Source organism: Gymnogyps californianus, chromosome Z (assembly GCF_018139145.2).
Source record: "Gymnogyps californianus isolate 813 chromosome Z, ASM1813914v2, whole genome shotgun sequence".
NCBI lineage: Eukaryota > Metazoa > Chordata > Aves > Accipitriformes > Cathartidae > Gymnogyps > Gymnogyps californianus.
Genome location: NC_059500.1, coordinates 29,516,248 through 29,543,690, shown reverse-complemented (window position 1 = coordinate 29,543,690; position 27,443 = coordinate 29,516,248). Strand labels below are relative to the sequence as shown.

The 27,443-nt window shown below is 48.3% G+C and overlaps 1 protein-coding gene across 1 annotated transcript; it reads right to left on the bottom strand.

Annotated features, from left to right (window-relative positions):
- Positions 1-1,203: 1,203 nt before the first annotated feature.
- Positions 1,204-27,443, bottom strand: SLC49A3 (solute carrier family 49 member 3). The gene is made up of 10 exons (XM_050912795.1): positions 27,315-27,443; positions 17,832-17,990; positions 16,675-16,894; positions 10,587-10,663; positions 10,332-10,469; positions 9,646-9,762; positions 7,876-8,028; positions 5,827-5,984; positions 4,648-4,760; positions 1,204-3,181 (listed from the first exon to the last, which is right to left on the bottom strand). The coding sequence occupies exons 1-10, from the start codon at positions 27,441-27,443 to the stop codon at positions 3,027-3,029; spliced, it is 1,419 nt and encodes a 472-aa protein (XP_050768752.1). The 3' UTR covers positions 1,204-3,026.

Sequence of the window (27,443 nt, the reverse complement as noted above, 5' to 3'; positions counted from 1 at the left end):
GACTGAGCTCCTCCAGGGGCCTCAAGTCTGGCTGCTGTGCAAGAGGAACAACCTTTCTTGCAACAGAAATGTTGTCTTGGCCCCAGCTGTGTGCAGGATGGCAAGAATGCGTATCCCTGCCTGTGTCAGAGGGCTTCTCTAGGATTCACAGCTGTGATGGGAGCAGCTGGCTGACCTTTATGTCCTTCTCCTTTGACTTTATAAAAGCAGAAGGCCTCTAGTGAGACCAGACCACAGCCAGGACCATTCACCTTTGCAGGAGGCTTTCTGCAGTACCGGTTTTCCAGTGACCCCTACAGACCTGTTGTAAAGGCCTCTGCTGGGGTTACTGGGGTCACAGGCAGCTTGTCAAGGCAGCCAGACCACTCCTTTGGCAGGGAGAGGACACGGGTCCACCACCCAGCATACCAGGCCCATGCCTTAACATCAAAATCCCTCTGTCCTGCTAAGATTTCAGCTTCACGCCTTCCATAGGATTTCCAGGGAAAGGCACATCTAAATGTGAGCTGTGAGAGACAGATAAGTTATGCAGCCTTGAGAAGACTGTACAGCAGTAAGCTGACTTCAGCTATGGTGGTAATTACAGACTAGCACAGAAATTTGAGCCTCTTTTGTTCCAAAGACAAAATGTGAAGTTAGCGGAGCCAGAAACAGCTGATTGTGCAAGGTAGGTATTTGTGCGAGCTACCTGGCCTCACCGTTAGCAGTGCCATAATGCCTCTATGGCATGCTGCCAGCGTATGACAAACCATATAGTGGAGGAGCTCCTGCTCCTCTACACATTAGGAATTCAGAATTAGCCTCACACACCTAAATGTCTGATGCATTAGTAGAGGGAAAAATCTCCCCTTTCAAATCTCTTTTATATGCTTGGATAAAGATAAGAGTGTCTTAGCTGATGCAAGGCAGACTCTCTGACCAGGGCAACAGCAGATTTTGGAGACATTTGCTAGCAGTATCTCCTCACTCCTCTAACCTATCCTTCAAAATAGAGCTAACTGTAGTTTAACCTACAGCTAATTTCACACTGACATTTTAAGGATCTGAGATATCACTTCACATCATCATTTTGAGCACAACTTAATGCACTGCTGGCAAATACGGAGACCTTTGGTTTGTGCTACATAGCAGATCTCATGCACCCTTGCACCTATAAAATATTTTTTTAAGTTTAATATAGTAAGAAAAGCTTAATCTTTTCTTAAACCACCCTTTATTAAAAAACATAAGCATTTGTAAATATATAAAATTATAAAGTACCAAGTGCTTCTTGCTTCCCAGTACAGTAGGACCCAGGAGTAGCCGGTAAATTTGGTGTTAATCTGTTCAGTGTATTAGGTCCAGGGCTGCAGAACTGACCAGCTAGTTTTGCAAAAGACAGCTAATCTCATTCCTCTGACAGGTCCAAATTGATCTTGTTTCACCTGTTTCAGACTTCTTCCTGCTCCTTTTGACAAACATCAGTACTTACTGGTGAGAACAAGGCTGGAGCTGTAGGAACTAACAGGCTCCCTAGAAGGATGCAGCTAGGTGTTCTACAAAGGGAGAGATTTTCAGTTGCTAATGGGGAAGAGAATTCAGGCACTGAGAGCCTTCCTCTGTACAGCGTTCCTCAGGGAAAGTGCATCCTTTGCTTTGGGATCATCTGGACAAAGCCAGTCACAGGTCCAATTTGCATCAAGTTCCCTCAATCAGCAAATACTCAGATCCTCTTGCAAGATGCATGGTATGAAGAATCACCAAGTCCCATCTATCTCATTTTTTTACCACTGAGATGTTATAGGGTAAAAAGTTCTCAGATTGTACATCTAGACCTGAACACCAAGCAGGACACTGGACTGCTGTGGAAGTACAGTAAAATGAAAAATCCAGCTGTACCCATTGCAATTGTTAGGGTAACTGAACTCCAAATGGGATCTTTTGTGTCACTACCCATCTCTTCTAACGCTGAAGAACAGCTGTCAGTTGCAGAGAGAACTGGAAGGTGCTTGTTGATGTTGTTTCTTACTTGGTCTTCCCCAAAATGCCCCTATCATCTGTAGAAACTTATGACAGGTCCCTGCATTCTCTCAGTGGTCACCTTTGTCAGTTCTCCTGCCAGCTTCTACCATGCTAGGCACTGCTATGTCATTCCCCAAAAAGTGAGCTGCCCTCTCAGTGTTCCCCTATAGGAGAGCATGACTTGGCCTGGGGAGGGTACACTACCCTAATCTTACTCCAGCACGTTCGTCTTCTTGTGGAAAACTTAAACCACTGGAATTGCAGGAGAGGTGGAGAAACAACAGAAGCCCAGGTAAAACAAGCTTGTCCTGAATGTCTCAGCATCTGGCAGGGCACCAGAAGGGTGGGGAATGCTGCCGTATTTAACTTCTGCTTCTTACTGATATTTTCTTTTACAGGTGGCACTGCAGGCAGGGCTTTTCTTTTCCTGTTTGTAGGAGAGGACAAAGTGTCTCATTGCTACAGACTTGTATTACAGACCACATACCTACACTTCCCTGCTGCAATGGAAGGATGCTCTAGCTCCTACCGCCCTTTAGCTAAGAGGCACAATTAGCTCCAACCTTAGAGTGGAAGAGTTGTTATGCTGTACAAGACCCACAGTCCTTAAACAGAAGTTTTCCACTAGGTTTGTGATAAGCATGGCTTCCACCCCTCTGAAAGCTTCACCCCTGATCCAAATACCGGAAAATGAAAAAATAGCTGAAATATGATGCTCCTCTCCTCTGCAACATTTCCTGAGCTTGAATCAAGTCAGCTAAAAATCCCTGTTACCTGCAGAGCTGTCCAGTCCCACTTTGACCTTCCTGGCAGCACAGCCTTTCTTACAGCCCGGACTCACAAACAAACACAAGATTGAGGGAAGCACAGCAAAGGTGCCCCAGTGACTCTGCTCTAGCCCTTGCTTGTTGTGCAACAGGACCCGGATATCCCAGTGTGCCAGCTGAGCACTTGCAGTCATGGTCCCTGCCCACAGGCCTGAGTCCTTCCCTTACTGGGCCCTTGGCATCCCCTTTTTGGCCTGGTTAGGCTTCAGGAACATCTGCTGTTGCTGTATCTTCTGCCTTGACCAAATCACCACTCTTTGTCTCAGCATGGAGCCGCTTGTAGTCAGTGTGGAAGAAGATGACATAGAAACAAGCCATAGCACTGCAGAGGCCAGCCAGCACCAGTACCGGAGCTGCAAGGAAGATACACTTTTAGATAGTGAATTCACAACTCGCCACGGGTGCAGCAGTCTAGAGGTCAGCTCCCCAGCAGCTGCACAGCCTGGGTGATCTCCTCCCAAGGGCCACCCCTGAGAACAGTGTGCAGCTCACAGTGGGGCAATGCCAGTTTGGTAACAGCCAAACCTTGCCTCACGTAACACTGGCATAGGAAGAGGATTTGGGTGACATGTGGAAGGTTTCCAAGACTGTTGTCCTGCATGACCCCAGAGGTTGGAGGTCTTACACTGGTGTACACAGTGTGTTTGTGGGAGCGTGTGTTTCTGTGTACGTGTACATGTTTCTGTGTTGGGGGGTGGTGAAGAAAGTTACAAGAAAGACTGAATCAAAACACTTGAGCTTCATAAGAGAACAGGTCCACGCAGGTAGTGCTTCTTGTTATGTCATCCGAGAGCAAAGTGTAGGAGAGGTTCACTAAGGATAAACTTTAATCAAAGAAAAATTTATGTTGAAAGAACATTTTCTGAAGAAAAAAAAAAGTAAATCTAAAAGGCTATGCAACAAGTCCTGGAAGTAGTTACATTCTCATTCCAGCAGTGTCTCAAATAAAGACCTCCATGCCTCTCCACAGATGTCCCTGCATGTATCAGACCACAAAATCAGTAGGAATGGGTACCTAATCATGAGATCAGCTCTGATCTGATGAGATGGAGAGTTGCAGGCTTTCAGATATGAAGCAGTCAAATTGCTTTTTGGGGGCAGTTATTGTGAAGCCTTGTTCCCTGACAGCTAGTGGAGCTTGTTCTGGGGAGTTTCTGCTCAGCCAAGCAGGATATATTTAAAAGGTGTGTGCCAGCCTTTGTGTTACAGTGTGTCCCCAGGACTTGGTGTCAGTATTATATAAATATGAACCCACTGAGAGATCAAGGCCAGGGTTTAGCCTGCACTGAAAACACATTTGTGCTCCTGTTCATCTCAGTTGCTGTCCTTTCTCCTGAGCAGCTAGGAAAGGAAGGGAAATGTGGAATAAGTCAGAACAAAGCTGCACCGCCGTGTTACAGACTCAGGCAGCTGTGTGTGCAGAAGCAAGGCAAGCAGCTTTCAGTCAATACATTTGTAGTCTTGGCCTCCCACACTGCAAAGCAGCACAGACTGTGCTACGTGGACAGTGTCTTCCCCCCAGAACAGCTGCTTTCTACTCGGTGAAGCTCAGGTCTCTGCAGGGTGACCATAAGGGAAATTTTAACCCAGAGCCAGGAGCAGCATTCATGGCACCTCAGAGGTCTTCCCATTTCAGTCTTGCAGGCCTGGTTTAGCAAAGGCAGGAGGGAGTGCACCACCAGGTTGGGAAAGATGGCTAAGAGATATGCTACAATAGGAATCCGTCTTGCAGGCTCCCTCACAGTGAGACCTGGAGGAGAGTGGGGGGTACGTGGGGTGCAACCAAGTGTCCAGCATCATTTCCCAAGGACATACTTACTTGTCCAGTCCAGGGCTCCATCCTGGTCAAGGGCGCAGGTGGAAGATGGATCCTCAGAAACACGCACGGTGAGGGCTTGTAACAGAATCATTAAAATCACACCTTCAATCTGGCTGTGGGGAGAAGCCAACATGCAGTCATGGCGCCTGCCCGATTCATCAGTGCTGCAGACAAGCCCAGCTTCCCCAGAGGGAAGAAAGTGAGGCCCCTTTCTGGAGCAGGGTCCTTCTAGCAGAGAAAGCTACTGCCGGCTTCCGCTGGCCCAGGCACTTGGTTAACTGGCCCTGGCTCACAGGGTGTCCAGGTCAGTCTTTCAACACACCCCCAGACACAGGCCCAGCATGGCAGGACCACTATACACTCCCTCTGGAGGTGGGCAGGTGTTGAACTACAGCTGTCAAGGAGCTGAGGCTTAGTCACTGGCCAGAGACTTGGAAGTACCTCTCACTGCAGCGTTGAGGATGGGAAAAAGTCAGGCTATGACTTCAGCCTCCTCCTCATTCATAGCTGGCTGGCAGCAGCAACAAAGTCCACAACCAGTGGGAGACAACAGCCTTCAAAGGCGGTGTCTAATGCCCCTCTTTGACTGATGTTTCTTGCTGCTGCAGCTCCACCTGACACACACACATGGCACCAGGCCACGTATATCACTGCTTAGGGCTCCAACAAGTCATTCCTGCTGCAGTCCAGTGCCAGCCCTAGGCATGTAAATTGATCACAGGAAGGACTTTCACTGCCCTATGTGTTGTGACCAGCTGCCCTGAGAGTGAGGAGCCCCATCTCCCTCAGCAGAGCACTGAGACCTGACAAGTCCCTGTACTGCCGTGGGAATGGGTGCCCCTCTCAGGCATACAGCCCCCATCTGCTTCAAAGGTAGGTGATGCTGGGCATGGTTAAATCCTGCTTTGTGCCAAGGAAGGAAGACCTTCATCTTTCTTCTTGCACCAATTCCACATACTCCTCCTTGCTTTAAAACCTTTAGCTCTTCAGCTCTATGGCTCAGCCAGCCAGCTCCCCCCCCTTGCGGTGGTCATGTGCAACGGACAGCAGAGAGAAGTTCAGCAGGATGGCTAGCACTGATGTCCATGCTCTTCTCTATCTGCACCCACACCCCTCTGTGTGTGTGTGTGTATTTGAACCCAGGCTTACCTGTCAATTCAATTTAACCTGCCTGCTTACCTTGCAACAAAAATCAGGCCTGTAGATGTGCCCTCTCCAACGGGGTAGGAGCACTCCACAGCCAGCTCCATGGCAATAGGGTAGATGGCAAAACCGAAGAAACCAAAGAGTGAGCTGGTGATGGCCAGTGTGATAGCCTGATGTCTGAACCGAGAAGTCTGCAGGCAGAAAAGCAACACCAAAGTCTCAGTGTCAGCACTGCTGCGCAGAAAGTCTCTGAACCCATAACCTGCAGGAAGTCCCAAGGGCTCACTGTTCTCACCAGTACCTTCCCTACCTGTTCCTGAAATCTTTCTTTTACCTCCAACCCTCTAGAGTCAACAAATGGCTACACGACGCAGATTTATCTGTTGAATTTAAGCAAGAGGAGAGAGGATCAGCAGAATTACCTGAAAAGCATTGGTGTCGTATTACTGTGACTTGACTTCCTGGTCAGTAGCTTACCAGGAGTGCGCTCAGTGTATCTCCAGCACCAAGGGAAACACACACCTTCCTCCCAATGCAAGCTAGCATTTCAGAAGTGGTGGTTGCATTGGGTTATGTATAAGAATTCACTGGGTTGCTGCAGGTCATTGATAAGGAAAGCTATTCCTTAGCTGCTGCAGCTCAGCGATAAGGAAAACTATTCCTTATCATGTCAGACTCATGTTTGTACCATTGAGGTTTTACCACAAAAAAAACCCCACAAAACAAACAAAAAAACCACCTGAAACATTCACAAACCCTGGAGATCAGTTTAGTGCCTAGAACAGCCTTGTCCCTAACTCCAGAGGAAAGAGCATGGCCTTGTCCAGCCAATGCCAGTAAAGTCAAGGGTATAAATCCTGCAGCCACAGTGCTGGTACCTCCTTCCTTAACCATGTAATAAATTCCCACAGAGGAACAAGAGGTGTCTGTCCTGGCATGGCTGCAGAAGGCCTGGCCCAGCTAAACTGGTAAAGTCAAGGAAAACTTTGTGTGTCTGGAATCCAAGTTCAAAGTGTCAAGGCATCAAGCAGATTTGAACGGGTGTTTTTTGTTTTACTACTTTGAATTAGTAGTTCATCTGTGTGGGATGAAGGGGATGGAGGGAAGAGGAGGAGGCAAAGGTTTGCTTGTTGCTCCTAACACAGCCTCTTGCCTACTCTGTGCTTTACCTGAGCCCAGACATGCTGACTGGTATTCAGAGCATCCCCCCAACAAATGCCAGAGTACTAAAGGGGGAAATGCAAGGTCTGCTTTAGGCACTTTGTCCTACACTGAGAAAGACATTGCATTTGTCTGTCTCTTCAAGGTGGAGCTAACATCACCGGGATCTTGGCGCAGGGGCAGGTGTGATCATGCTGTATTGAAAATCTGGATTTTTCAACACACAGGAGAAATGCACAGCACAAGCCTGTTGGGAAAGCAGAGACCAGCACCAGTCTGGGTCCTCTGCAGTGCTAGGAGTCCTGTTCCTCATGCTCAGGTTCCTGCTAGGTGATGGCTCCCATTGGCAATGACTGTGCTTGAGTGCAGTACTTGCCCTCCAGCCCCAGGGGTGTAAAGTCTCCAGGTTCTGCATTCCTCTCCTGGCTGGATTCAAGTGTCCTCCTTTTCTGTATCTCCCTTCTCTTGTCCTCCTTGAGGAACCACTGCAGAACTAAGCCCATAACTAGGTCCTTTCTGCTAATCTTACATTCCTGGCAGCCCCACTGTTAAAGGCAGGTGTTGGGAAAACCATGGCATTCTTCTTCATTTTTGTAAGATAGATATTTAGCAATTCCATTTCTTTTAGGAAAGAATGGTCTCAGGGCCAGTAAACAAACATGGTGATGCAATGTAAGGAAGTAAAATTATGCCAATTTATTTATATCCTGAAGCAGTCTGTCTCAGGCTCCACAGTGACTATGAAATCCTCAGTAAAGGGTTTTTCTTTAAAACATTCCTAGCCCAGAGAGATAATCCCAAAGCATAACACATGGCTTAACAAATACTATGACACCAAATGAGCTTGGTTTGAGTTGGTGATTTATCAGATGGCAACAGAACTAAGCCTGCAGGTGTGATGCAATGCAAGGGAGAACTCACCACTGCAAACACGATGCTGGCAAGTGCACTCAGACAGAAACAAATCTTGGTGGACTCTATGAACTTCCTTGTCCGGTCAACATAGAGGCCTAGCAGGAAAGCACCCAACAAACCACACACTGTGAAGAGTGCACCATTCAGGCCAGCAAACTCCTGGAGGGCAGAAGAACAAGTAACTGAGCAAACAGAGCAGGTAGGAAAGAGGTTTTAATGTCACTGACCCATCTGCCTGCTGCTAGTGGATCACTTGAGGCAGGAAAAGCTTCCCTGCCCATTGCAATAGCTGAGGCCTCCACAGGGCTCTGAGTAGCAAATAAGGGGGCCCAGACGCTGCTACAAGTGTGTGGGGACAGCAGCGTCACAGCACTCCCAAGGTCTCAATGGATGACAAGTCTCTGTACACCTGGCAAGGGAGGCTGGGTGCAGAGCAGCAGCAGTTCCCTGGCATTAAATGCTCCAGCCCAGCCATGAGACTGTTCTTGGCTCCTCCAGGGGCAATCAGATGCCTTGTCCACACTGGCAGTAACAGGTGCAACTGCCTTGGGATCTGCTCCTGTTTATAATCACGCTCCTGGCCCTTTTCTTACCAGGGACCAGCGACCTGCACTGGCGGAATGCCTTCCACAAGGCTGGCAGCCCCAAAGCGTGTTAGATGAGACACAGCATCGCCTGGCCGTAGCAACAAGGTCTAACTAGAGAGGCAGTGAGCAGTAGTTAGGATAGGGTATGTGCTCTGTTGCCTGCAGTGACTATCTTTGCTTGTCCTGCTCCTTCAGCTCTGTAATAATTCAAATGCAGACACCAAGCCTGAAAGCAGGGAAGCTTTAACAAATTTGGGTAAACATTTCTGGGAGCCTCAGAGGCAGCCTGCAAGGAAAGGGTGTCTAGAATAGCTCCTGTGGGCTAAAGGGCCAGGGCAAGACAGTCACACACAAACAAAAGCATCATGATGCACACAAAGCAAGGCTGCAAAGTTTAAAAGGCTTCCAGTTAAAAGCCAATGCAGTGTGCAAACGTGACCTGGCTACGGAGCATTGAGCCAGGTATCAGACCTGGGAGTTGAGAGGGAGTGGACAGAGACCAGACATGTAGATGTGCATACATAACAGCTGGAGAGGTGTTTTAAGAGGACTTCCATGGGGATACAAGCAGCAGGACTGAAGTGCTGCCTGTCTGAGGGGACGGGGACAGCCCCTTGCTATTGCAGGGAGAGAGCAGGAGGAACCAGCTGGGCACACACTATGCTCAACTGTAAAAGCAGGACCTGGCCGGTGTCATGGGAAGGATGGGGAAACAGCTGTCAGTACCTGTGAATTCCTCTGCTGCCCTCACTTCATGTAAGACTGTGCAAAGAGGAAAAGGTGCTTGCATCAGCCTGCCTTCAGCTTCACCCTGGGCCTGCCTGGGCCCCATCCTACTCTGGGGAAAGTGTCAGAAGGCTGCATAGACATCAGTGCTCTGGAGTGGCTTAGAAAAAACACAATACTCTTTTCCTAAAAAGTGTTTGAGGAGTAAACATTTTTCACTTGCAAATGGGAGCCTGGCCATGGGCAGTAATGAAAATGCAGATCATCCATTATACTGAGAGATTGACTCTGCTCTGGACTAATGTACTGCTTAATCTACATTAGATAATGTGAGCAAACAAGATATGAGACAGTGCAGCATATTTAACTGTCTTCATTTTGCTCTGAGTCCCTTATCAGGGAAAATAATTTTGATTGTATCATAGATGATGTGGACAATGGGGACGAAAGGAGGAAGACTCACATTTGAATACCCCTTTTCACAAAGAATCTGTTCTAGCAGAGCTGAAAAGCAGGTGAACATCCCAATTCCTCCTCCAAAGCACACTGCCAGGATGATGTACGGCTTGTTTCTCAGGAGCTAGAGAAAGAAGTTAACATATCATTTAAACAAGTAGAGCGGGAAAAAAGGCCTGGCTGTGACAGTAGACTTGAGGGCCAGTGGCTCTGACCCCTCAGTTGGAAATGCTGACAGGGCAGCTCTGTGATCATTAGAGAAGTTTGGCTCTCTCCTGTCAGTTCAGCCAGAGGACAAGTTAAAATGGGGACCATGTAGGGAGAAAGGTCTCTTCAGTGCCCAAATTCTTCCTTCACTTGCCATGTGCTGTCCTACCTGTTACCACATCTGCTCAGAAGGCTCAGGTTCTGTGGTCTTCTTGGATGAGCCCAGGTGTGCCTGTTTGAGCTAGCTGAACAGCAGCCAGCCCACAGCTGAATGGTCAGATAGCGTCTCTCGCAGCTTTGCTGTGAGCAGCTTCCAATCCCTGAGGAAGGAAGGGAACCTGGTCTCCTTCAGGGGGCTTTCCATGGCGGGTTTGGTGGAGTGGAGTTCAGAGTCTGCTGTGTCAGCAGATTCCCCAGCATATCCCTGTCTGGCAGGGCTGCATCCCTCACTCCAGCAATGGTCTCTCTCTGTGCTACAGCACTTACCATTTTGAGCCCTGTGAGGAACGGCTGGGAGGTGGAGTTAGTGGCACTGGCCGAAGGAGGCGTTGGAGGAACCTTCTCGTGAATCCCCACAGTTGCTAGAGCACAGGCTGTTACTGCTGGGACAGCATAAACACCCAGCTACACAACACAAAGTAAAGACATGTTACCAGTCTTTCCAGCCCCACTGCCTCCAAATAAATAAACCAGCTAGACCCCGATCAGCCCAGCTGGCTGATTAAAGCAGTTTTTATTTACCATCAATGGGATGTGCTTTCCTTCAGGAACTAGTGCAGGTGACACCACATTTGCTATAAGAATACCCAAGGGATTGGCTGGAAGAAAATAAAACAGAGACACACTTTTTTCATGCAAGCAGTCGGAATCATGTGTCCACCCCTACTGCCAGTCAGCACCAGACCTGCAGTGTGCAGCAGAGCAATGAGTAAGGACGGAACAAGGCATATATAGGGAGAAACCAGGAGGGGAACATTTGGAGAAGTTGACTGTGTGGTCTTACTGTTGCCACATCTGTTCCCTCACCTCCATGAAGTCCATTCTATAAACCTGTTCCCCTACAGCTCCTAGCTCCTGTAAACTGGTTTTCATCTATGATTTACGGTGTCCTCACCCTCACAAGGCTGCCTCAGTAAATGCTAAGCTGAAGGGACAAAATGAAGATGGATGAATCCATGTCATCTGTCCTGATGTTATATAGCAGCAGTAACAAAAAGAGGTGCTTTCCCTTCTTTACTCCCGCTATGCCGTTAGGCATGTATACATATGGGTAAGATCCCCGAGCCTTCTTGAAGGTGAAGAGTCCCACCTCTCAGCTTCCGCTGGCATGACAGATGCTCCCATTCCCTCAACTGTCTTAGTGGCTCCTAACTGGACTTACACTAATATGTCCACGTCCTTCTTGTACTGAGGAGCCTAGAACTGGAGACAGCTCTTCAGATGTGGACAGGGGAGCTCCCTCAAGCTGCTGGCAATGCTCTTCCCAATGGTCACCAGGATGCCATTGGTCTTCTTTGCCAAAAGGGCATGAAAAGCAGGAAAGCCCTGTGACAGCTCTCTAAAGTGACACTAGATCATTCCTGACACCTTTTAAGCCAATACATTTCCTCAGTAAAGCCCAAGCTGGCATACAAGTTGATCTCTGCTACCAACTACAAAAATCACATGGCAGAATAGAATCTTGGACACTTGTCTGTACTGGAGTAGGGAGTTGCATTGTCATGGGGCTGGAGCTGAGCAGTGTGTGAAGCAGCACTCCTGGGACTCAGCTTGGCAACGCTGAAAATTGCAGGAGACAATTTTTTAACTTTAAGGCGATGTTCTGCAAATAGTCAAACAAGTGAAGCTGATTTTCTACTAGTGTGCAGGGATGAGGTTAGGAAAGCCAAAGCCAAACTGGAATTGAGTCTGGTAAGAGATATGAAGGGCAACAAGAATGGCTTCTACAAGTACATTAGCAACAAAAGGAAGGTTAGGGAAAATGTGGGCCTACTGCTGGATGTGGCAGGAGACTTGGTGACAAAGGACATGGAGAAGGCCAAGGTATTCAATGCCTTCTTCACCTCAGTCTTTACTGGTAAGACCAGCCTTCAGCCTTGAGACCAGAGGTAAGTCTGGAGCAATAAAGATTTACCCTCAGTGGAGGAGGACTAGATTAGGGAACATTAAATAGACTAGACATACACAAGTCCATGGGACTGATGGGATGCACCAGTGAGTGCTGATGGAGCAGGCTGTTTTCATTGCAAGGCCATTCTTGGTTATCTTTAAAAGGCCATGGCAATTCCAAGAGGCTCCTCAGGACTGGAAGAGAGCACATGTCACTCCCATCTTCAAGAAGGTCAAGAAGGAGAATCCAGGGAACTCCAAGCCTTTCAGTCTCACTTTGGTCCCTGGGAAGCTCTTGGAACAACTAACCCTGGACACCATTTCCAGGCACATGAAGGACAACAAAGTGAACAGGAGTAGTCAGCAAAGGAGAAATGCTTAACCAACCTAAAAGCTTTGTACAGCAAGATGACTGGCTGGGTGGATGTTTTTTATCTCAACTTTACTAAGGGTGTTGACACTGTCTCCCATAACATCCTCGCAGACAAGCTGACGACGTTCTGGCTAGGTAAGTGGATGCTGAGATGAATTCAAAGTCAACTGAACAGCTGGGCCCAGAGGATTATCATCACTGGCATGAAGTCCAGCTGGAGCCCAGCCACTAGTGGTGCATCCCAGGGGTTGGTACTGGGGCCAATACAGTTTAACCTTAATGAAAAGCCTGGACGATACGGCAGAGCGCACTCACAGACAGTTTGCAGATGATGTGATGCTGGGAGGAGTGGCTCATAGAAGAGATGGCTACGCTGCCATTCAGAGGAACCTCAACAGGCTGGAGAAATGGGCAGAGGCGAACCTTGTGAAGTTCAACAAGAGGAAATGTAAAGTCCTGCACCTGGGGAGGAATAACCCCATCCACCAGTACACCCTGGGGTGGACCAACTGGAAAGCAGCTCTGCGGAGAAGGACCTGGTGTTGGGGGTAGGGGTCCTGGTGGACACCAACTTGACCATGAGCCAGCAACATAACCTCATGATAAAGAAGGCCACCCACATTCTGGGTTGCATTAGGCAGAGCGTCATCAGCGGGAGGTGATCCTTCCCCTGTACTCGGCACTAGTGAGGCCACATCTGGAGTACTGTGTCCAGTTCTGGGCTCCCCAGTATGAGGGAGACATGGACTTACTGGTCCAGCAAAGGGTGAAAAAGATGATTAAAAGACTGGAGCTTCCGTTATGTGCGGAGAGACTGAGAGAGCTGGGACTGATCAGCCTGGAGAAGCTGCTGGAAAGCAGTTTTACAGAGGACATGGGGCCCTGGTGGACTGCAAGCTGACCATGAGCCAGCAATGCACCCTTGTAGAAAGGTGTCCAACAGCATCCTGGGCTGCATTAGGAAAAGCATTGCCAGCAGGTGGAAGGCGGTGATCCTTCCCCTCTACTCAGCCCTGGTGAGGAACATCTGGAGTCACGAGTCCAGTGCTGGGCTCCTCAATACAAGAAAGATACACAGTTAATGGAGCAAGTCCAGTCAAGGGCCAAAGACATGATTAAGGGGCCAGAGCATCTCTCATACATAAAGAGGCTGGGAGAGCTGGGACTCTTCAGCCTGGAGAAAAGAACCTTGATCAGAGATTGTAAAGAAGAGGGAACCAGAATTTTCTCAGTGGTGCCCAGTGGCAAGGATAAGAGGCAATGGGCACAAACTAACACAGGAAACTCTGTCTGAATATAAACTTTTTTACTGTGACAGTGGTTGAAGACTGAAACAAGTTGCTCAGATAAGTTGCAACATCTCCATCCTTGGAGACAGTCAAAACCTGACTAGACATGACCCTGGACAACCTGCTCTAGCCAACCCTGCTTGAGCAGTGGGCTGGACGAGACGATCCCAAGAGGTGCCTTCCAACCTTGTCTGTTCTATGATTCTGGTGAGGCACCATTAATAGTGCTATAGCACAAAACAACTGTAGCATTTCTGCTCTGTACTTGGGAAAGTACTAGATCCTGGTGAAATATTACCTGCTTCTAAGTACACAATTAAACAACCGTTTCCAAGGAGATGGATTAAAGCTTCTCCATTGGGTTAAAATGCATCTAGACATTGCAGGGGACTGCTGGAAAACTACTGTCAGGTGTTTCCATGAACTATCGGCACGCTGAAGCAGTTCCAGAAGGTATGGGTGAGGGGTGGAAATGTAAGCATTGGGCTAAATTTGAAAAGACTAAGTGAGACTATCTGGGTAATTACAGAGTTTCAGCTGCCTTCTCTTCCTGGGAAGAGAAATTATACGAGCCTAGATTAAGAATGGAAAGGAGATCACTGGAGTTAATCAACTGTACATTATGGTCCCAAGGTCCTGGTGGATTAGCTTGCAGTACTCTGCAATGGGGCTGTGTGTTTTGTGGACAGCGATGCTGACGCACTAGAGCTCTGCAGGGTGCAGAAAATGACATGCTGACAGACCACAGTAAATGAAGAAACCCATGGATGAAGCAGAGGCCACTTCAGTGGACTCAGACAAGTCTTTCTTCTCCTGACACAGGAGAATTTTTGATGGTCTTCACAGGCAATCAGTTCTTGGCCCTGCACTGCTTCTCTGTGAGTAAGTCTCTACAAGGGATGGGGAGGACTGAGATATAATAAATACTTAAGAGCACAGCTGAGTCATAGTGATTTCAGCTGCTCAGCAGGATCCTGGGTGCAGGGTCCATTTTTGTCTGTACACAAGCACAGGGAACCCTACCCAGAGGCACTAACAGGAGCTGTGGGGTTACTGACAGGAGGCTGTAAGGCCAGTTTCTGTGTGCAGCACTGATACCAACAGTACTGCAATGCTGAGTGCTGCTCTGGTATTAACACAGGAAACGGGTATTGATAAATTGGAGCAAGCTGAGAGAAAAAGCTTGTGTGTGCAACAGGAAGACATGGACACACATGGGAAGAGGCAAAGGGAAACGTGCCTGTAAAATGACTGGGTTGGAGCTGTCCAGTCTTTCTAGACAAAGGAGAGAAGAGGTGACTCTGTCCGTAACTACCTGACAAACAGATGCAACAAGATTGAATAGCTGGGGGATAAGGAGCATCAGGATGACAAGTAACATGTAGACATTTGCCAGTGAGGTAATCAACCACTGGAGTAAATGACTGGGGCTGTGGCAGATGCTCCTTCTAGGCAATATTTAAACTTTCTTGAAATGAAATACTGATTTTGTACAGCAGACGGTAATGGGTGTAACCAGACATTATTAATGGAAGCCCTCTACACAGCAATATGCAGGTGTTGCAGCAGATAATAATCACAGCCCATTCAGTCCTCACACTGACATCTCAACATGCCACAGATTGAACAGCTTCAGGTCTTGGGTTTCCACTGCTCCTTACTCTTCGGTTTTATTCTTTCCATTAGTTAGATCCATTTGGTCCTGTAAGGACTGAGGACCCTATGTGAAAGAAATGCTCTTTGGCTGCTCTGGCTGCTCTCTCACTTAAAAGGAGCAAGTTGTCTGCAGGCTGGGATCCTTCAGGGCAATGAAGGACCGAGTGCCCAGTGGTCCCTGGTAGTACTTGTATTGCACCACACTGACCACAGACCTCCTTCTCCAGGAGGGAAGGCGAAGGTCTATCTCAGCCCTGGGAAACGAGGTGAGCCATAAGGTCCACCCTATTCTAGGGAAGCCAGTGCAAAAAGAATTTATTTGTTCTGACACCATAAATCCATTCTTGCTAAACAACAGTGCCCGTGCTCTGGGTTTGCAGCAGCATTGGGAAAGCTGTATAGGGGTGCTCCTATACTGCCCTTTTCCCCATGCCTACCCCTTCCCCACAACTCTAAGGCAGCTGGGAGGGAAGGCAGCTGTTGGCTGTTTTGAGGGAAGGGCAGGTGGGGCTCCCCAACACATGTAGGTACTGTGAGATTTCCCAGATGGAGCCAGTGAGCCAGCCCAGTTTCTGGGGCACCTCTCAAGTGCTTGGAGACAGGAGGAAGAGATTTCTTCTGGCTGCTGGGGAAAATGTCACATGGAGGGAGGAAACAGGTCTGTCACGTGCAGTATCCTGTCTCTAGCAGGGCCCAAAGGAGCTAACAGAGGAATGAGATTAGAGGAGGTGTATCTGGTGCCTCCCCTCCAGTTTCCCAGCTTCCAGGCACTTTGCAAGGCAGATGTGGTTTCTGCATGGGTAGTCCTGCTGCATTTAGCATCCCCAACATGTTTGTGTGGCCAGCTGAGTATATTTTATTTGTATGTGCATACATACCAATTGGGAACACATGCTAAGCCTTGCTACTGGACGAACTGGTGGACAAAATTGCTACAGCAGCCTCACCTCTGTCCAGTTACAGAATTTGGCGACTGTGACCATGGGCATCACATGCAATTTGGACACTTTCCTAACAAGCTGTAGAATTCAGGCCACTACAGACTTCAGATTTAGTAATACTGAGGGCTGTCCCCAACCTCTATGATATTTAGACAAAGATGATCACCTCGTCATGGCAGAGAGGAAGAAGGTTGGGAGCCTGGGTGGCTTACTTTGAACTTTGTACCTGGATGTGGCTAAGGCTCACTTCTTGCTCCCCAGCATGGAAATGCCTGCCTGTCTTGCGGGGCCTTGAAGGCACTGGTTTATTGCACATGGCTATGAGATTCTTGGGCAGAGCTGCATTTGCACAGCCAAATGGCTGTAGTACAGAGGGTTTCCTCTGCCTGCTGCCTCTGAAAGGTAAACAAATGCTAGCAAGTTCTGGGAGGCAGCAATATTACTTTGCAGCTATCACTTACACATTGATGCGATCATATTTGCTGTTGCTCTCTGGTGGTCTGGGAACCATAGTGCTGCCAGTTTTGTCGGTGAAAAGATGATAAGGGGCTGTGCCAGTGCACAGAGGCATTGCCCAATAAACAGGTACCAGTAACTCTGGGAACCCAAGCTCAGGAACTTCAGGACGCTGAACATCCGGATGATGCCTCCCGTCATGTTCAGCCATGCGCTCAGGATCACCTGCAGCAAGCAGAAACAGACAGGGGTTGTATGCTGAAGCCTGAAGGGCAGAACTTAATGCAACTGAGTAGCATGAGCAGCATCTCCGATGCACTACAGGAGACACTGGGTGTTAGTACTCACTGCACGGAAAGTTGCCTGCAGACCACACCCACCCCTTTGGGCCACTGCAAAATGCTCCTGATCCAACAGTGAGTGAGTTACCTGTCTCCTTAGGGAGCAAGGTGGCTGTCCTGGCCCCACATGAGAACTACACCACAATGTAGGTTATACAAGACAGCAGACACTGTCACGGAATTGATAAGAAATCCAAAGTTCACTAATTACACCCTGTTTGCAAGTTTGCACCATCACCCGTATTTTGCTGTGACAATCCAAAGATCATGGCAATGAGTCATCCAGCATACGGATCCTGCAAATGCTCTTCTATACCACTAGCATGCTAGAGTTTCAGTGCCACATTCCACAACACTCTTGCTTCTGGGAAGACTGCGTAGAGATCCCAAGCTGGCTTAGCATAGACCAAGCTCTGAGTTGACAGGGGTCCCTTGCTTGCACCCTGCCCTGCTGCTCCTTAAACTGGCCCTGCAAACAAAATAGCTGTGCTGACACTTTTCCATAGCAAACCCTACCCAATTAGAGCAAGGTCTTCAAAGAGTCAGCTCACAGCATCTATCACGTCAGTTGAGGACAACAAAGACAACAAAAACTGAAGCAGGAAAAGGCAAATAGGGATGCAACATCATTCTGACTTTTCCCAGTGCTCCCCACCGCAGAGATGATGTGACAGCTATTACACTAGGACAGAGCTTTCAACACGCTCATCCTCTGCAGCATTTGGCAAGACTCCCATTTGCAGTATGCACGTTAGTGCTTTGGGCAGCTACTGCCATCGCTAGGTCAAACGCCCTCAGGGAGACAGAACAGTTCAACTCACAGCACATCTGAGCCCCACGGTGTCGAGAACCCATGTTGCCACCAGACCAAATGGGATCGAGATGAGGAGGTACACAGCTGAGAGCCAGTTGACCATCTCCAGGGAAATGTGGAAGTAGGCAGCTGTCTTATCAGCCACAGGAGCAAACGTCAGCCACAGCTGTAGAGTAGAAAGCAAAGATGGGTAAGCATGAACACCTTCACAAGAATAGAAATTCAACATCCCCTCAAACTGTCTAACTGAGTTGTGAAGGGCCTTACTATCTTAGTCTCTCCTTGAAATTAGGATGTTAAGGCTGGTAATAAAAATTCAAACCCCCAGTGACTGCAGTTACTCATGCTAGGACTATTTTACCACTGATACCATTATCTTGGCCCAGAGCACCCCATCCATTTCACTATCTCATCCCCAATCCTCTAGTCCTGCTTCTGGGAGCTGGCAGAAGCAGAGGTCAATACCTTTTTCTGTCCCCAGGTTGAACATGTTGGCCCCTGATGCATTTACTTACCTGATGTAAACCACAAGGAATCCTTCTATGTTAGCACAAACAAAACAGAGGCTGCCATCTCCTCTCTGCAACTAAGAGCCTCTTAAACTCAGCCTGGTATTTATGGTTGCATTGGTAACCCCTGGATGTGGCTTTGTAAGAACAACTTTGCTATGTGTCAGCCAAGAGAGATATTATTCCATGCTGTCCTACACACACTCAATAGTTAGGAAAGGGCCTAGATATCTGCATTATTCAACATATCAGAACATATAACAGGGAAACACAAGAGGTCCTTTAATAACTATCCATCTTTTCCTTCCAGTGCCATATCTGAAAACATTTCCCTAAACTTTGTTTTAAGCACTGGTTTCATAAGGTTGCTGTCTGCTTCTGGTTTCTTCTGGGAATGACAAGGCATGCTTTGATCCTCAAATCAGGTTCTGAGATCATGCCCACAAGAAAGAAATGAGGGTACTACCCCAAATTTAAGGATGTTTCTGTGGATTCTTTGTGCAGATGCCCTCTCTGGTGCTTTTCAAAAAGAATGGCCTAACCTGAGAACAGGTTTCAATAATGTGGCTGTAAGCTACTCCACTGTTAGAAGATGATCTTGCAGCTGCGGAACACTCAAGATGATAAAGTTTGTAGAGATGTGAGCAAAAACTTCAGCTATAGCTTCCTACAAAAGAACTCCAGCCACTGCCTCTTTCCAGGTACCCCTCTCTGCCATCACAAGCTTCCTCTTCACAGCCTGCATCCTGCAGACAGCATGAGCTGCAGCATTAATGTGTAACTGAAAAAGGGCTTGGGTAACCACAGGGGAAGGTGTGTCCCTACACTCTACTACTTGTTATTTCCAGTGTTCCTATTTACTTCTTAAATGCTAGAGACCATAAAAACTACCACATTAAATGGAAGCAGAAGGGGAGATGGGCTTTTCTTCTTTCTTAGTGTCACTGTGTGAGAATAGGCATATGCAAATCATTATTTAGCTAAGCTTTTCTCCTAGCAGGGATGCAATGAGTAAATGGCAGTAACAGAGAAGTTTTGAATGTATTATCAGTGTCCTAGCAAGGACTCCTAGCATCAGCCCTTTCCTCTTCTCTGAAAGGAAGTGACATTCCTAATCTCCTGCATTCAACACAAAGCTCACATCGCCATGCTGGGCTCAGACACACCCATGTGGGATCAGTCAAAGGTCTGGCAGGGGGTGGATTTGGTGTTTACTCAGCTCCTACAATCAGGTGGATGAAGATGCTGGGTGCTGAAGGAAACCGTACTCTTGTTAGACAACAAGGAGGCTATTCCAGGTCATTGGGAGACTTGCCGCAGGCTTCTAATAAAATGAGCTTTTTAAAAATTCCTTGAAATAATCTATTTTAGTGGAATGATGTTTCAGTCTTGTCTCAGGAAGAAATTTCAGCCACCTTTGTTTTTTCCAGAACTGATCTCCATCAGATTTGATGGAAATTTAAATGTTTAATGTTAATGTAACAGTTTAAATGTTACAAACATCACTAAGGCATGAGGATTAGTTTCATTATGGGATGCTAAACTGCTGCTAAACAAAACCCAGCTGTGTATTTCCAGCAACAGCAATTCTCAGTTCCTCACTGCCTTCCAAATGGGAGTGGTGGTGATGAAACACTGTACCAGGAAACAGTGTAATTAAAGAGATGATACACTTCGTAAGCCAGCTTCGGGTACATCTTTGCCCCTCCTGTTCCTCCACACAAGACGCTCACCCACGCATGACATCATTAGGAGAATGATGCCACAAGCCAGAGCACAGCATTTTGTGTTCAGTGGCTGTGTACATCTAGGCAAGCTGGAATCAAGCACTCTGGCATGTTTCCATTAGACCTAGTAAAACCATTCCTTGTTGAAAACCAAGCATTTGGGCTGCCCTGTATTTCTATCCTGAGCAAGAGCTCCAGTCCTAGCATATGTGTGTGAGAGCACAGAAGGTAGGAACTTGTAGCCTGCCCAAGCCTGAGTTTTGTCTTCAAAATAGGAAGTGGGTTTCTTTATGGGTCTGGAGAGAAAAAGTATGTCTCTGCCTCCGTTCAGGCTGGGGTTATTTACCATGTGTTGCTCTAACATAGAAATTAATAACTGGGCAATGGAGCTCGAGGTATAGCTGTGGTCCCAGTGGCTGCCAAATGCCCCTGCAACAAAGAGATGGCACTGTGGGGTTTTGCCAACACAGGGAAATTGCCATGCTAAGCAAGCGAATATGCCACCTTCTGCTTTTGGTTTTCCCAGCTACGATGACTTCATCCACAGTAGTTAGCAAGGTCTTCTGCTGGGAGCTAGAGCCCTTATCCTACATGTTGTTTCTGAAACTCTGCACTGCCGAGGCTGGTACTTACAGGGACTGTCCTGAGACACGTCCCCTCAGGCAGAACAGGGTGAGGATGATGCAGTTCTTTCCTAGTGAGGTCTAAGCCCTGTAACCTCCAAAGACGCAGAATAGAGACTGAGAGAGGTTCCTTTCCTCCACTCCCCAAGGGCCATTGTCCTAACTCCGCTTCGGCACACCAAAACCAGTATCAAAGCTCCCCACTGTAGATCATGGTGACAGATGCAGCAGGAGAGATAACGTGTGGGGTTATAGCATGCCAGCCCCCAAAAGCTGCTTGCTCCTGGGACAGACAAAGGCAGGAGAAAGAGACAGACACCTCTGTCCTCACAGGGTTGTCTACAGACGTGTCCAGTCCCTGCACAAGCCTCACTTTGTGGAAATATGCCCTTGTCATCTGGTCAAGCTGCACTCAGCTCCATTGCCTATGTAGCCACACAGACGTCGAGCCTCAGTGTGAGGTGCAGAAGGCATTAAGGGGAGTCTGTGTTACACACTGCACTACTACATCCATGTCCACATGTGCTCCTCTGAAGGCAGCTCAATGGATGTCGGAACAGCAGAACTGAGAGAGTCCAGCCTCCAGTCAATGCCTCTTCCTGACTTGCAATGCTGACAAGCAATTTCCATTCACCTACTATGGCTTATGTCCCTTCTGAGCCCTGTCAGGGCTACAATTAACCAAAACCTTTTAGCAAACTTTCACAAAATTCCCAGCTTGGTACCCCACAGATCAGGAATGCCTTGTCTCTGAGGCTTCAAATCCACCCAGCTCAGAGTCCCGCACCCTGACTTGTGCAGTCGCCACAGCAGAATACAGCTGGGCTGCTGAACGTGTTGGAGTGGATGACGTTGGAGGTCAGCAGGAGTCCACTCTCTGGGCCATGGCATATTTAGGTCAAGCCATTTACACAGAAGCCCACGCAGAGCCACTCAAGCACAGGGACTCTTGCCTTTGAACACCAAACCACCACAATGGCTTTGTGAGCCCAACACCCTAACACTTAGCAAAACTCACTTCCCAGCATTACCTCACAGATTTTGCATTATTTGTTCTCAAATGACAGTTCCTGCTGTAGTATAATCCAATATCATTGGCCATAGTCACTCATGTTGTAGACCATAGTATTTGATCCTTCAGCATTTGGGATGGACTTTTCCCTACCTTTAGATATGCACCTAGCAGGGTGTTGAAAGAGCTGCTGTAATAACATACACCATTTCTTCTCCAAATGCAGGAATTGTATTTCCCACACTCTTCTCCTGACCTCAAGCCTTAGAAGCATGTTCATCACACTGTGATTTCTGAGTTTAGAGACAGCAAAAGCTCCAGAGCATGCTAGTCTGGGCAGGAAGTCATACCTTGGCACATACTCTTCACTATAAAAACTTGTGCTCTACACAGTGGGCATAGCAACTGATGAAGAGGACAGAAGGTCCCCTGAAGACCTGCAAGCCTGTTCTGGCTTGCACTGGAGTACAGCTGCAGCTCCCACTGCTTTCAGCATGCAGCTGGCTGATTGGGTAGCCATGCCCCATCACCAGAAGAAAAGGACAGAAATGTTTTCCATCGAGAGTCTATTTATACCCTCAAGAGAGCCCTGAGGATATAATTTATATCCTGTGGATATATAATTTAAATCCTGTGGATTTATATCCACAGGAGAGCCCCCTCCACATCTCCTCTAACAACGGAGCATGTGGGAACACCAGGGAAAGCAAGTGCACTGAAACGCAAACCATCTGACTGGTACTGATGTTGGAGGGGTACTGGCTCCCCTTTCAGCTCTCCCTCCCTTTGCTTTAACTTTCTTCCAGCCGACATTTTGTTTTCTCCTCTCCTGCACCTCCCAGAGACTGCCTGCTCCTTTCCCCATTAATTGCAGGCCTTCTTGGGCACTCCTGTAACCAAGAACAGGTTACAGCTGTGCTCATCCTGCACCCATTTCTAAGCTTCTCTGTTGCTCTTTCTGATACCCTTGTAAACCCTTAACTGATCCTCAGACATGAATCCAGCCCTCTTTCTCCCAGAATCAGCCCAAACCCTCTAGTTTTCCCCCTGCTCGCATTCCTTTTCTACCTCCATCTTCTCCAGGTTCAGTTCCTCTATCCTATTGCCTTTACTGTTTTCACTCCCACACAGACTGTCCAGGACCCATTTCACCTGCAGGACCCAGTTTCCCTCCACCCTTTTCAAGGGAGCCAAACATTCGCCCTCTCTCCCACTTCTGCAGGAGGTTACTGGTGGGCTGTGAGCCACGAGTTCTCTGTCTGCAATGGTAGCAAGGTGATGGCTGAAGACTCTATACTTCGGTAAGCAATAGGTGTGAGCTGCAGAAGGCAGCATAAATAAACACAGCCCCAGGATTTTCAGAGCTCAAAGACCAGTAATGATATATTGATGCATCACACATATAACCAGGCACGGCCCTGCCAGAAGCAGTACCAAAAATGTTGTTTTTCATGAAAGGCAAGCTGTTAACCAAAGTCTACCCTCCTCAGAAACAATTCAAGATTCTAAAAGTGAAAAGCAAAATCATTTGCAGAATGGCAAGCACTTGCAGTCAGGCAGGGTGGAAATTAAGCCATTTTGCCATGTCAATGGTGGTATCAGCTAGCAAAGGCTGCCATATGGAGTGCTCTTCACTGTCTGGCACACTGTATAGCTGCGCACAGTGTAGCAATGCCCCTGTAATACCTTTTATGTACAGCTTAAAAAGGAGGAGCCAAGGGGGATGACTTACATGAAACGGGACCTTCTGCTTTGTAACAAGCACAGCTTGCCAATCCCCAGGCAGGCACTGCCTGCAGCAGCTCTCCCAGTCCCAGCATGCTCTCTCCCATGCACTCGGACACTGCTTTGAAGGTGATGTAGGATGTCCTTCTGAGACACACAGGCTGCCTCCTCCTCCCCTGGGACCGGGCTATGAAGCCCTTACACCAGACTCCTCATCTTCAAGGTCAACAGGGCCACACAGTCTGGAAGCAAACAGCCCCTGGCCTCAACTGAAGGCACCCATGCTGACACAGCAGCCTAGGAAGTAAGGACAGAGGCATGATCTTCAGAAAGGTCAGATCCCTGCCTAGATGTCACTTTTAGCCTCTACAGCTCTCAGGAGGACTATCAGGACACAACAGCCAGGCAGCAGCTGTGTGTGCATGTGTATCTGCAGGGGCACTGCTGGAGCAGCCAGGTGTGGGCGAGGAGCGTGCGCACCCTGCCCTGGAGCATGCCAGTCTCACTTGTGCAGCTCTCCTTCCTCTCCCAAGTACACTAAGCGGTGGTGGAAGTCCTCCAGGCTGGTGAGTCAGGAACCACCAGGCCAAGTGTGAGCCAGCTCCAGCCCTCTGCTCCCCTCCTCCTCCCCAGCTTGCTCATGCTGACAAGCACAGAACAGAGCATGAAACACTCTTGGTTTCATTCTTCTGTGCATTTCTCTGTCCCCAGCGCTAAGGCAAGAAAAAGTTCCTCCTGTGAAACACAAAGTTCCCACCTGTTCAGCTTCACAGGAAGGAGGCAACGAGGACAGAGGTATTTGCCTCAGCAGTTTACTGCTACAGCAGCTGTCAGCACACCATGAATACTCTTAAACATTAAGTCTTCAGATTAAAAACCCCACACACTCAAAACCACAGCATCAGTTTGACAAAACAAATCTGGAGAGCAACCGCAGGCATAGTTATGTCACCCCTCAGCAGGAGTGCTGCAAGAGACAGCTAGGGATCAATCATCCAAGCTTAGCTGTGGTCAGAACAGCCTCTCTGCCCAGGGCTTCAGGCAGCAAGTGAATTATATTGATGCCTACTTATGGCCTTCTTAAGATAATGCAAGGGTTTCTTACACTACATTGTCAGCTAGGAATTTCCAGAATAGCCATATTTAGGAAATGAGAACCAATCCCTGGTAAGATAGTACCCACTTTGTACAGCAGGGAGAGACAGAGGCTTTTAAACTCAGGTCAGTAATAGAGATTCAAGTAAGGGCCTATGTATCGTTGGTGTAAAAGCCTCCCTTATATCTTATTTACCCCACTGTGCTCTGGTTAAAGAAGGGGTTTCACACGATGTGGAGCAGGAGGAAGTACGGAAGAGTGACCCTTTCATCACCACATGGTCTGGCCTGGCTTTGCTCAATCACAATCCTGAAACAGACTGAACTAAGAAATACTCCTTTCTCAGCCTGCCCTTGCTGCCTGACCGAGTGTTCAGTTGCTTCTACCTTGTCTTCCTGACACTGACAGTCTCTCCCTCTCAGGATTGTCTCCTGTCTGCCACTTTTAGTGACACTGAATGCCACTAATAGAAAACTGCATGTGTGCATGGGTAAGAGTGGGGAATACAATGCATCGTCCTGGAAGCTTGGTCCAGCACATGAGGTGATCTGTTCTTTCCAAGTCAGACAATTCAAAAGTCATGTGTCCTCACCATATGTATGTTGCAGATAGCCTCACACAGGAATACATAGAACAAAGTGCTGCATGCAACATCTGCACAGGAATTGAGGACACAACTTGCAAGGCCATTTTCACACCACAGAATTGGTAAATTAATCTTTCCATCTGGAACTTTTAAACAGAAACCAACCACTTTGATTTCATGGCCTTTCAACCACTCCCTCCATTTTAATGTGATTTTTATCAGGAACATCTAGGAGAAGCTTTAGCATCAGGAAATGTTTGGTTACAACTTTATATGTCAGCATACTTGCCATTCCAGACCTTTGCAGTGGCTTAGAAACAGTACTCCCACCCTAGGATATTTATTAAGTGCTCAGTTTTGAAGTGGTGAAGTTCTGGCTTAAGTTCATACTGTGGGAAAATAACACTGTGGACAGTCAGGAAGTTGGCAAGAGACCAAGCAGGCAACAGTACAATCTTTCAGGACTACAAAGTTTTCAGCAGCATGACTCAGGACACAGTTATACTTGCAGATGCATTGGAATGACCTTTTTAAGTAACCCTCCATTTTCACTGTTAAGATTTCAGCAAAGTCAAAGTCTGACAAGACATCCTGGAAAGGTTTTGTACAGCTTCCTTCACCCATGGTGTCACTGTCCACTTCTAGCAGGGTGGTTTTTTTCTTGCTACATAATGTTCTTGTGCTGTGCCAATTTAACTGCAAGCTAGCAGTGGGGCTTCACATTGCTTTTCTGCAGGACACTTTTTTACACTTTTAAAGGATACACTGATTTTCCCTTGAGAAGGCACATTCATTCTTTGTTTTCCATATACAGCCAAATTCTCACTATGTTTTTCCACTTCTCTACTCCAGCACTCTTGCATCATGGAATACCTGCTCTTCCTTCCCAGCATTTAAATGTTTGCTGGTTGCAGTGCCTGATCTTGGCTGCCAGACAGCCTGTGTTTGCAGCATGGTAATCTTCAAGCACATGAATAATTCTACATCACTCCGATAATTATCAACAGTGTCCTCAATGACCTGGTAAACAAAGATTTGGGCTCCAGATCTTGCACACTAGGACTTGGTAAGGGGAAACTTTATGTGTTTATCTTGATAATTACTGAACTTAGTTTTAATCTGTTCAACAGGTGGGGTGTGATCTGGCATCCCTTTTTTTCAGGTCTTTCAGAATAAAGTACCCATACGCAATAAGAAGTTAACATACCAGTATGTTTAGTGCAGAATGACTCCTATACTGTTCTGTACGTGCAATAGACCCCAAAAGGAAACCTACTTGCTCCTTTTTCTGACCAGATAAATCTGCTGTCATAGGCCAGCAATAAGGCAGAGGGAACTCCTGCTCCTGTACCCAAGGAGTTTCAACAGTGTTCTCCTATTCTTAGGTTTGAAACATGTGACCCTCACAGATGCTGAATACTTTCTACTCCTCCCCGTGGCCTACGAAGTGGACACAGCAGTAATTTCAGCTGTGCTCCAGAATGCATTTTGCTCCATCCCAGCCTGGCTTGGCGCTGCAGTACTTCCTGCTGTGCTCTTCTAGATCACACACACCCTCCCGCCCCATCCTGCCTTTCCCCCATCACCACCCTTCCATGCCCGGGATCCCACCGGCCAGAAAGGGAGGTGTCCAGGCCCAAGTCGTAACCAGAGAAACAAAGTTCAAAAGGAAAAGCCGCTTATTCGGTCCCTAAGGCACGGCCAGGCTGAGGCTTCTCTGTGCTGTGCGAGTACAGCTGAGCCCCAGTGCTCCAGTGATGAGGGGGTGGATCTGAGACCGGGCACTGGGACAGAGCCCTGAAGATTGCCTGGCTGCTTCTAGGAAGAGACAGGAGGTGGCTTTCGCTCCGGCGGACCCTGTCACCCCATCCTCCCTCGGCAGCAGCAGCAGCCAGAGTTGCTCTCCAGAGCTCCGGCACAGGTAGGCAGGAGAGAGGGCTATCTGCCCTGCCTGCTCCGCGCCTCCTCCTGCGCTCACGGCTGCTCGCCCCCCCGGGGCTGCCGGCGGCCGCCCCTTTCCACCACCCCTCCCCCGGCGCGGGGCCGCCCTCGCCCCTGCGGAGAAGCGTCCCCGCTGCCCTGCACGGCCGCGGCCCGCGCCCCCCGGCTGCAGGGGCTCCGCCAGCCGCGCAGCGGGAGCTCCCGGCGGCGAGGGAAGCCGGGCGGCCGGCGGGTCTCGGCCAGGCCGGTGCCGCCCCCGCGCCGCACTCACCATGGCGTTGGAGCAGTTCAGCAGGCACACGGCGGCCAGCAGGAACCACCGCCGCCGATAGGTCTTGAACTGGGCCAGCCGCCCCACGCCGCTCTCCGCCAGCAGACTCGCCGCCTCGGCGCCCTCCAT

What these genes read in the sequence shown, in the direction of transcription:
- SLC49A3 (XM_050912795.1), bottom strand. Translation starts at nt 27,443, where the DNA reads ATGGAGGGCGCCGAGGCGGCGAGTCTGCTGGCGGAGAGCGGCGTGGGG. An exon ending in AAATATGATCGCATCAATGT is followed by an intron (nt 10,664 to 16,674) that starts GTAAGTGATAGC and finishes ATTTTCTTCCAG; the next exon opens with CCAATCCCTTGGGTATTCTT. An exon ending in GTGAAAAGGGGTATTCAAAT is followed by an intron (nt 8,029 to 9,645) that starts GTGAGTCTTCCT and finishes TCTGCCCTCCAG; the next exon opens with GAGTTTGCTGGCCTGAATGG.